Below are 11,287 nucleotides of genomic sequence, written 5' to 3' on the forward strand. Positions count from 1 at the left end.
GAGCATTTTGCAAAAGCCAGAGGTACTTACATCATTGTCATTCTCAAAAGAACACTTGAAAGGAAGTGTGAAGCTTTGTGAAGTTTTTATTAAAATGAGAATCATTTTTATTTGAACAATTTTGCAACAGAAAAATGACAAACATTTAAACTGACTCTGATATTAACTTACTTGGCATTTAACAAACTATTTCCCATTATGCTATACACAAATTGCTTTTGTGTTTACACAGTTTCAAACGAGTAAATCATCTTTTATCCATAAATTGCTAGACTACATGCATAGACATACAAAAATACACAAAATAACAGATGCCGACACTGAAAATGTATACTGACAAAACAATGACAAAATATTTTTGCATATATTTAACAAGAGACTGTATTTTCCTATCTACTGCTTTAACTTTACTCCAGTATCTTTTTAGTCAGAAGGCAACATTTGTTTCTTCAAGATTAATTCTTAATATATTTACTGGTTTAATCTTTCTCTCAGTCTCAGCTTGCATAAAATGCCCTAATATAATAGTCACAGGCAGCTCTTGCCCTACAGTAAATGCACAAGTTTTAAACTAATGTTAAATTCTACAAATATCAACTGCATGACCATGTGCTGGTGCAAGGCATTGAAAAGTTTATATCACTGCCTCAGTAACCTGAATAGTCCAAGATGGATGTCTGTAATCAAACCCTCGACGTAGAGAGTGCAGAAATGTAAGAATCACCCAGAATAAAACCATGATCAGCTATTGTCACACAGTATCCTCTGCAGTATTGTCATCGGGTATTTTCAGTGCTTCTACAACTTCTTTGCCAGGCTCCTCATGCAGATTGGCTTTCTTGGATTCTTCTTTTGCTTCTTTATCCAGTAGCCTGTAGTTGATGCCCATTCCGATGGAAAGAAACAAACTGCCAACCAGCAGGACAATTCCACAGCCCATGTATGTATATTTGTAGTCATGGTAGATGTCATTGAACTTTCCTGTGAGTGCAGACAATTATAAAAAAATAAAAAATAATCAGTGATCCAAGTGGAATCCATGAATGCTTTTTTTTTCAACAAAAAGTGATGCAAATGTTGGTCATGCTTTTGCTTTCACTCACAAAGGTTTTGCAATAAAATAATGCACAATGCCATAATCTATTCCTCATTCTGCATTCCTCATTTTGTAAAGGCATGCAGAAGTCTTTTCTTCTGGGACTGCATGGTTAATGCGGTTTCATAGATTTTTTTTTTTATTATTAAAATTTATCTGAATGCATGAAGGAAAGTTAATTTAAAATCATGTGACTGGTCATTTAACTACAATTTGCCTTCACTAATTTCAGACGAATACCTTTTTTTTTCTTTTTTTTCTGGTATGCTTTTTAAAACTACTCACCTAGTAAAGGAGGCCCCAGTAACACTGGCCCACATTCTACAATCGTCACCAGTCCCACAGCACTGGAGAAACGTTGAGATCCCACAAGATCCATGAGGGTCTCAAACAGCACAGAGCTCAGCCAGCCGAAGGCAAACCCAAAGAAGATGGCGTAAATCACGAACCCTGTGTAGTCTGTGGACAGAGGTGCAAGCAGGTGGCACACACCATTAAGGAGAATGGATGCGGCGAAGAAGTATTGCACCCTTGGCCTGACCCATTTCGTGCTGGCAACTATTCCCATTGAAGGTCGTGCAACCATATCTACAAAGGCTAGGATAGAGAGCAGAAAAGCCGCCTTCTCCTTGGGAATTTCCTTACTCTTGGCGTAATTACTGAGGAACACAAGAGGAGAGAAGAGGCCGAAGAACATGACCACATTACCCAGAAGGTACAGCAAAAAGCCACGATGCTTGAAGAGCGTCAGATCGATAAAACCATTGATGATTTCAATCACGCTCTTTTGCTCTCTGGCTTCGCTATTACTGTTAGCAGCTTTAACAGCAGGTTGGGGTTTTGGCCCAATGGGCCTCATCAGTGAACCAGCTACACAGCAATTCAGCAAAAGTCCACCCAGGATCAAGAAGCTCCCTCTCCAGCCGAATTGGTCGAAGAACCAGGTGTTCAGGGGAGCCAGAGTAGACAAAAAGACTGGGCTACCAGCCATAGCAATACCATTAGCTATTGGGCGCTTCTTGTAGAAATATTTGCCAATCATTGTGAGAGCTGGGTTGAGATTGAATGCCAGTCCCAGACCTGGAAAATATCATAACACAGAGTTCAAAATGAAAACAGGTCCCCTGTGTGATATTAAAATATGTCACAAGAGTGTAACATCACTAGGAGTGCTATTACTGTAAAGTACATGGGATAAGAGCAATGGTGTGTGTTTAAAAGTTCTTATTTGTTTTTAATTATACCTCCCACTACACCGACACAGAAGTACAAGCCTTCGACGGTATTGCAAAAAGAGGCAGCGATGAGTCCTGCTCCTGAGAGACAGCCTCCTAAAATCATAATAGGCCGACTTCCATACTTATTGACCAGGATACTGCTGACAGGACCTGGGAATGAAAATAAAAATTTAAAATCTAGCAGAATTTGCACAAAGCAGAGGATTTTTTTTTTATTTCTGTAATCTGAAGCCATTTTTAAAAATCATTTTATATGCTAATTCTGAATCAAATGCAATTTCTTGAAACAAATGCAGATTTTAAATCTTAAAATATGAAAATCTATTATAAGAATATCATATTGCTTAAAAAAAGTGTGACACACACACACACACACACATATAAATATATAAAATAAATTATGAGTTAGTGTACTTGTATACGAAGGAGTGCTACCAAAAGTGTTGTTGAAAAGCATGCTTGAGATTAATTACAACACATGTGGCTTGTGAAGAAAAATCAAGGTAATAGTAAAAGAGAACAATGGTTCAAGCAACACCCAATTCCAGGTTACCAGGAAGTTTAATACAGGACTTGATTTTATCCGTTGGGAATTGATGGAATTGAAAACAGTGGGGTTGAAAAAAGGCTGGACTGGCCTATCACCAGAACACTGTTTCAGAGTGGAAGCATGTTATTACATTATGAAAAAAGATTACAAAGACAAATGTCTGTCTGAAATAATATGCACATATGAACTGTTCACAATAACATCAGGAATGTATACTAAAACAATAAACAGGATCAATCTTCTTTTTCCAATGACGTAAGGTAATAGTCTCTGTTCGGACCACTAGAGGGCATTGCAGCTCTGTGGGGAAGAACAATAGCATTTGACATTGCATATTAATACAGTAATCATCAAAGTATTTCAAACTGTGAGCCAGCTAACTGAGCAAAATATGTTACCTGTGAAATGCAGAGGCTGAAAGATCAATCTTAAAGTGCTCTACTAAATCATATTTTAGATACGTTTTGCACTATGGCAAACTTTAGTTCACCAAACAAACTAATGTGTTCTGATACTGCCCTACAGTAGGAAACACAAGGATCCCAAAGGTATTGCCAGTTACATACGTGTTTTTAATGCTTCCCTGTATGGAGTCCAAATCCTATCACGAATGTAGGAAGGAAGCCTAGCTAATCATGTGAAAACCGGGGAGGGATGCGTACAATAGGCTGCCTTGTTTGCCCCATACAGCGAGTCACTGTGAACATGTACGAAAGAACATTTAGCCTACACATTTAGAAATGCGGAAATTCATTAGTATCACGTACAAGCCATGGTTTACGTCACAACAACTAAGCTACTAATACCAGCACTTTAATCAGATTTGAGTTTTAAGGTTCTATTTAAAATGTTGAAGTAGATACATTTTGTGTGTGTGTTTGTGTGTGTGTGTGTGGGGGGGGTCATTATTATTATTAGTACATGTATATTATACTGTGAAAATATAAATTACATAACATGATAATTTATTTGACATTACAACTGTAGAATTAAAATACTAATATGTTTGGCTTATTTTGTTCTAAATAGTCTTCCATTTATACATGTAAATAAATGCTCCTTACAAATCAGCTTGAATACCAGATAAGTATTACAAAAACTTTCACAGCCAATCGTGGCAGGCTAGGGCGGGGCTATCTGTTTAAACAACCAATGGCAGATGAGTGAAGTACTCCGGGAAACCTGTATGAAAACAGTCAGTATGTGACATTTAAGTGATGCAGAAATGACACAATTAAGCTTAAACTATTTAACTTCCAGGATAATTAGGAGAATCACTACATTTCGAGCACTTTATTTTGTGCAGCCTGTATTCACATTAGAGTGAATGAAATTAAAGTGGCTGTACTGTATATGTGGTACAAGAATAATCAAGAATTAGACTAAGCCTTTGGGTGACATTTAACAAAAACTCACTCCTGACATATCAGATAAGTCCACATTCATATAAATATCCTCACATCTGGACATCTGTAGCCCCAGGGAAACTACCTCTGGGTTCCCTGGGTCACCAAAAACATGCGTACATGCAATGGAGGTCTATGTAGGAAGATGTCTTGGCCTAGAATGCCAAAACAACACATCTCAGGAAAATAAACGAACACCTTCTGACAGTATTTAGCTTAGAGGGGATTCAGACTTCGCTGCAAACTGTGGGTGAGACAGTGGCTGTATTCAGAGAAATGAGAGCAAAAGGGGAACCACAACACATGTCAGTCATGGCCAGCATCAAACTACATGCTAAACAATGGCATTCTGATCTACCTTTGAGCAAATTGTGAATTATTATGAATATGACATATATTGCTACACAGATGTCTGATGTGCATAAGTGAGCATAAAATATTCACACAATTATGTCTTGCCTGCAAATATTGTATTACAAACCAGTATCACTACATGAAGAGGTTCTGTTTATCATTGTCATCAGAACAAATTGCTGGATTGTTTCCACGCGTGGTTGGTTCTGTGATCATCTGGGTCATGTGCTATGTATTGCCCCCTGCATTACAGTAGGGAATTAGCTCTGCTGGGCCAGAAGGGGCATGTGAGTATAAGGTCAAATGTAAAGTCATGTGCCTCTCACATGTCACGAGTTCTCATGGCCATAATGTTAACCCCACCAGCATAAATTGAAAGGTCTATCTTTCAGAAACTTATAGAGCGCCTTGTTCTTGTTCATGACAAATGTAAGGGCAAAAGCTCAAGTTTGACAGAAGTATGTGGGTCAATGACGAGTAAAAGAAAAAAAAAAAAATCACATTGTTCAAAATGAACTAACAAAAATATATTATATTTTATAAAATGTATACACTTTATGTTTTATATTCAAGTAATATAAAATATATTTTTGAATAAATCAATATTTAGGACAAAAAAAAAGCATGTGGAAAACTGAATAAAAGTCAAAGATTTGATCCATATTCTAAAACTTTTTTGTCCTTTTTGGAGCTTTACAAATCCTAGTTGCTATATTCTTGGAAAATAAGAGCATTAACATTCTAGAAAATTTCTTTTTGTGTTACATGGAAGACAGAAAGTCACACAGGATTGGAATGACATGAGGATAACGTAAAAATCTGTTTAGGAGTAAGAGTTTTATTTTTGTGAACTAAATCTTTAACTCAAACTGCAGGCTGGTTTATTTTTGCCTGTTTTAAAGGTTACGTATAAGCACACAAGCAAACCATACTGACAGACTAGAACACTAATTGGCTTCTGCGTTGTAACCAAAAAGTAGCACCATACTGTCAGAAACATTCAAACCTTTATTTTTTTATATCCGTAATGGTTTATATTTTTTAACTTGAGTTTGATTTGATCAGTAGCGTGAGAAGGCGAACGTGCAATTTAGTCTGTCTGTGTGAGTGTGCTGACATCATTCGCTGGTGCTCCACTTCCTGAGACAAGTTTGCTATTGACGCTAGTCATCACAAGTCTGTGCGACTCCTGAGTTAGGCGTCTCATCTCCTCATCTCTCTCCAAGGAAAACATCTGACACTTGCAGAATAAAGGGCTGACTGAGAAGAAAGACTCCAGAGGGAGATAGAGTTGCCCATTCAGAGCTCAATGTCTCAGCAAAGCAGCCAGTGGCTGATGTGTAAGCCTTGTCTAGCATGCCTCTCGTTTCTACAATTCAAATGAATAAGGGCCTTTCACTTGCACCACATCCATTGATAAACTGTGTCGGGATCTTCATTAATTGCGCCATGAACTCACCACTGGCTTGAATGGTTGAAAAAACAGCCTGATTTAAAAGTTACCCAAGGACAAAATTATTCTATTAAACAACTCCAGTTATGAATCAAATGCAAATTCGGAAAGAACATTTTATAATATGTGTAAAGAGACCTTGAGAGTTTTAAGGAGAGGAAAAAGAGGAAAATGCAGGAAGAGACTGCTTACCTCCTCCATACATGACAGCGAGCATGATGGAAGAGATCCAGGACACTTGACTGCTGGTGACGTGGAAGATCACTTCAATTTCCTTGAAGAACACAGTGATGGACTTTGGGAAGGCGTAGGAGAAACCAATAGAAATGAAGGCTCCAAACACTATGGCCCAACCCCAGCCACCTTCAGGAGGGGTGTATCCCACAGGACCTCCGACAGCAGGTGCCATGGCTCCAGGTGTTTACAAAGATCTTTCTGTTAAGAAACAGGGAAAGTTTTGTTTTGAGTTCAAAATCTCAACATCTCCAAGGCTGCTTATAAAAATACTGTTGACTGCATATTTGAATGATGTCACCTAATATAAACTGTAGAAGAAATTCACAATAGAAAACATTCAAGAAACATACATTAGCATTCAAAGGTTTGGGGTTAAGATTTACTAAAATGTTTTTGTAAGTGGTCTCTTAGGCTCAATAAGGCTGCATTTATTTAATAAATATACAGTGAAAACAGTAGTATTGCTATATCATATAATATAATTTTTTATCAATTTAACACATCCTTGCTGAATAAAAGTATTTATTTATTTCAAATAATAATACAAATATCATACTGGCCTGGGCCAAAACTTTTTTTTTTTTTTTTACTTTTGTTGAGTGTTCTTAGTTGCTTTCAGTGTGTTGCTATCTGTTTGCTGACTCTTTACAATACTCTGGTCTCATGGTCCATGCCACTCATTCAGTGTAATTCTATTGGATATTCTAGTCCATTTATCCAGAAGGTGAGAGATGTCTAAAGTCAGAAAAGCTCCTCAATTTAAACATATGAGGCAACATTCTTGTCCGAAGCACAAGTGGTTTGGGATGTGGGATGAGTTACGCACTGAAATTTAATACCAAGGGTTTGTTCAGATCCTTATCCCTAAGTATGAGCAATAGTAATAGTGATGCTAGCATCTCTAATGCCTCGATTCATGGCCAGGAAATACAAGATTTTCTGCACAACTAATCCTCTAAAGGTAAACCTAAAACTTCAAAGAACCACACATCAATAAACATGAATCATATCAAACAGCTGCAAGAAATCATTGTGCACATGTGGCAGAAAAGTGTTCAAAGGAAACATAGATGGTACATAAAGAGTCATGGTGCTTTTACATATTAAAGCCTCATAGCCGAATTGAACACATAGAGTATTTGTAAAGCCACAGCAGGAGGCTTTTAAAGTGAACATGCCCTCCAAAATGGAAATATGACTTACATTATTTCAGGAGGATCAGAGGTTTATGTCAGAGAGAGGCACCTTATACCAATATCAGGTTATTTCCTCTGCTGGCATTTAAGTCTCTCTACATGTGCTCTTGGACTTGTTATGCCAGCCCAGACAGCGTGATCTTGAGGCATCAGGGCGCCTTGCCATTAGCTGCTAGATCGTTTTTAAGAACAACTTTCTCATTAAAAAAACAATGTGCAGTCATTATCACAAAACTAATTCAGACAAGGCGATCAGGACAAAGAGGGTCTTGCATCACCCCGAAGAGGTTTATTTTGTGATAATGACTGGCTCCCTGTATGCTGTCTTCCATATTACACAACAACAACCAAACAAATGAATAAACAGACATTCAATCATTTTAATACACTACTGTTAAAAAGTTTTGGTTCTATAAAATGTTTGCGCTTTTGCACCTCTTATGCTCACCAAGGTTGCATTTATTGGATCAAAAATACAGTAAAACTGTAATATTGTGATTTTTTTTTTTTTTTTTTTTTACAAAAACTGAATTTATTCCTGTGATACAAAGCTGAATTTTCAGCATCATTATTCCAGTTTAAGATGCTGATTTAATGCCCAATAAATATTTCTTACCATTATCAGAAATTGTTGTGCTGTTTAATTTTTTTGTTTATTGTCTTGTCCATGAGTTTTTTAATGAAAAGAAAGTTCAAGAGAACATCCTTTAATTGAATAATACATCTTTTGTAACATTAAAAATTTCTCACCTTTGCTCAATTTAATGCATCCTTGCTAAACAAAAGTATTCATTTCATTCTACCTCCAAGCTGGCAACAATAAAGCCATGGAGTGATTGGTTAACTAATACAATTATACAAAAATACTTAACTGCATGAAGACTGACTAATCAAAATCAAACATTCCAGAATGGAGTATAGTATTTTTAAGGTACTGTCAATCAGTTTCAAATGCATAATTCATTCAATTCTCTTAACATACATCGTCATTGATACAATTTTGTATTAAAGATGTATTTTGATTTAGCCAGTATTGCATCACTGGGCTGTTCACTTTGAATTTGAACAATCTGACAGTTTGACCATGTTGGCAGAGCATATCATTCCTTTCAACTAGAGTGCTGTATGGTTTAAAAAGAAGTGAGAATGAAATGGATCACTTTACAGGTAAAATGGGTCCTTTACACGGCGTCAAGCTAGACTTTTTAGCGCATTCAAGCTCAGAATAACACATTCCACACAGAAGCGCTCCTACCTTTCTGGCACACTCTATAAATTCTCTGCATAAAATAGTCCAAAGTACTCTTCTATTCCATAGTGATGGCAAGCAGCATTTTAAGGGACCGGTCTGGATCAAGGCAATTCTCTAGTTATTTAAATAATCCTGAGCAAAAAAAAAAAAAAAAAAAAAAAAAAAAAACTCTGTTGTAACTCAGCCTTTTCAAACTGTGTTCAGCTGAGTTCAGGGCAGACCTTATTGGCCCCCAGTGTCTACAGAATTGTTCAAGATAGGTTTCTATTGGCTCCTTGATGTCTGCCACCATGCCCATTGTGTCCCTGCTCTCCTCCTCCTTGTTCTTTCTCTAAGCCACCCCTTCAGGACTCTGTTCAGGTCTCCTTTGGAGGATACAGGTCTCAATATGGGGTCTTTGAGATAGGGTGTACATTGCTTTTTGATTGTGTCAATGCATCCAATGTCAACAAACACCCATTATATTAAAATACACTGACATTATTATACTTCCTGCAGCATGTACATGCTAATTTATAATTAGCTCTGATTCACGTTACTAATCTTTCAGTCAGATGAAAGAACAAAAAACGAGGACTGACAATAAGGATGAGCTTTGCAACTGTGCATGAGATGTGAGAGATTCTGCTAATGTCAGAATAATATGCAATTTCTTAGAATCACTTACAATACTATAAGCTATGTTAGACGCAACAACCAGCTGGATCAAATAAATAAGGAAACAAACCGGAATCAAATCGATTTCAGGAGTTACACATACTCACACACACACACACACAAACACACATATATACGTATAGTATATACTTCTCTAATCTGCAAAGTTTAACTGTACCCATATGTATAAATGTCTATCTATCCATCCATCTTAAATCCACTTCCTTAAAGGGGGGGTGAAATGCTATTTCATGCATACTGAGTTTTTTACACTGTTAAAGAGTTGGATTCCCATGCTAAACATGGACAAAGTTTCAAAAATTAAGTTGTACGTTTGAAGGAGTATTTCTGTTCCAAAAATACTCCTTCCGGTTTGTCACAAGTTTCGGAAAGTTTTTTCCGAGTATGGCTCTGAATGACGTTAGATGGAGCGGAATTTCCTTATATGGGTCCTAAGGCACTTCTGCCGGAAGAGCGCGCACTCCTGTATAGCAGAGCACTGAGAGGCTGAGCACAAACAATCACTTATCAGAAATGTCACAAAAGGAGTGTGTTTTTGGTTGCCAGGGCAAGACAACCCTGCACAGATTACCAAAGAAAAAACAGCATTAAGGGACCAGTGGATGGAGTTTATTTTTACAGAGCATCAACGGAGTTGTGCAAGTGTTTTTGTTTGTTCCCTGCATTTCGAAAATGCTTGTTCACAAGGCCCAGTTTGACGACGGATTTGCGTATCGTTTATTTCTGAAGGATGATGCAATCCCAACGAAAAAGGGTCACGATTGTGTGTTGGAACCACAGGCTGTGAGTAAAACTGCTTCAAATATCTCTGCCTCCTTGTTAGTGCGTCCGCCTCCCATCGGAGACTCGGGTTCGAGCCCCGCTCGGAGCGAGTCATTGCTGTTGTTGCTCTCGTTCAGTTTCAGCCTTCACAACTGTCACAGCTTCCAAACGCTCTCAACGCAAAAGCCTACTCGCGCTCGTGATTCTTTAGCTCCGCCCACACGTCACGCCTCCAGGCGCTCGTGTTTTTCCGGGAAAAATCGGTACAGACTATCTTTTTCTTATGAATATAATAAAACTAAATACTTTTTGGAGTTATGAAGGATGCAGTACTACTCTATAGGTACTCAAGATTAACAGGATATTGAGTGAAAATGAGCATTTCACCCTCCCCCCCTTTAAATTCAAAATACATTTCTACATCCTGTTTGCTGCCAGAATTCTAATTCAAATTAAACTGGAATTTAAAAGGAATTTTAAGTTCAGTTTGGAATGTTTGGAACCCCAAAACACAATGTCTTCATGCTCACTAATTCCAACCAAAGCATCCAAATTATAACCAGTAATCTACAGAATTAATGAATCAACATTAAATTGCAGAGCCATCATTGTCTCTATTACTAAACGAGTAGGCCAGGGACCAAACAACCAAGGTGACAATGTTTTAAGCCATATTTCCCAAGCGAGAATAAACTGAAGCAATAATTACACTCCACTTTTTTAATGAAACTAGAAAATGCTCAGCTCAGTGTGTCAGCAGAGTCAAACCGTAAAACATGTTCTTTCCATTTCCCTTCTGTGACTTTCAAAGACCTCTTTCATTTCAGAGCGACTGTGTCCTGGACGTGACACCAAGCCAAAATATTTACTTTCTCCGCTTTGCATAGTAAGACCTTCACAAATCTGACATCAATAGATTTCCTCTTCAATTTAGGAAGCTTTGCACTCAGGCCAACTGCAGGAGGAGCAATTGTGGCCTTTTTTGAGGTGTGTGCAGCCTCACTCCCAAGCAACACAAGATCTGATGGCCATACATTTATGCTGAAATATACACGTTGCGTGTAG

The 11,287-nt window shown here is 37.6% G+C and overlaps 1 protein-coding gene across 1 annotated transcript; it reads right to left on the reverse strand.

Annotated features, from left to right (window-relative positions):
• Window positions 1-78: 78 nt before the first annotated feature.
• On the reverse strand, window positions 79-9,433 carry slc16a1a (solute carrier family 16 member 1a). Its single transcript, XM_026266250.1, has 5 exons — window positions 8,786-9,433; window positions 6,290-6,532; window positions 2,341-2,484; window positions 1,382-2,176; window positions 79-981 (listed from the first exon to the last, which is right to left on the reverse strand). Exons 2-5 carry the CDS (start codon window positions 6,504-6,506, stop codon window positions 752-754), a joined length of 1,386 nt encoding a protein of 461 aa, XP_026122035.1. The 5' UTR covers window positions 6,507-6,532; window positions 8,786-9,433; the 3' UTR covers window positions 79-751.
• Window positions 9,434-11,287: the final 1,854 nt, after the last annotated feature.

The sequence above is a fragment of the Carassius auratus genome, chromosome 6 (assembly GCF_003368295.1).
Source record: "Carassius auratus strain Wakin chromosome 6, ASM336829v1, whole genome shotgun sequence".
NCBI lineage: Eukaryota > Metazoa > Chordata > Actinopteri > Cypriniformes > Cyprinidae > Carassius > Carassius auratus.

Bases quoted from the DNA above. Each gene is read 5' to 3' on its own strand.
- slc16a1a (XM_026266250.1), bottom strand. From the start codon at position 6,506: ATGGCACCTGCTGTCGGAGGTCCTGTGGGATACACCCCTCCTGAAGGT. The intron at 2,485-6,289 runs GTAAGCAGTCTC...TTTCATTCCCAG, and splicing joins CGCTGTCATGTATGGAGGAG to GTCCTGTCAGCAGTATCCTG. The intron at 2,177-2,340 runs GTATAATTAAAA...GATATTTTCCAG, and splicing joins CTGTGTCGGTGTAGTGGGAG to GTCTGGGACTGGCATTCAAT.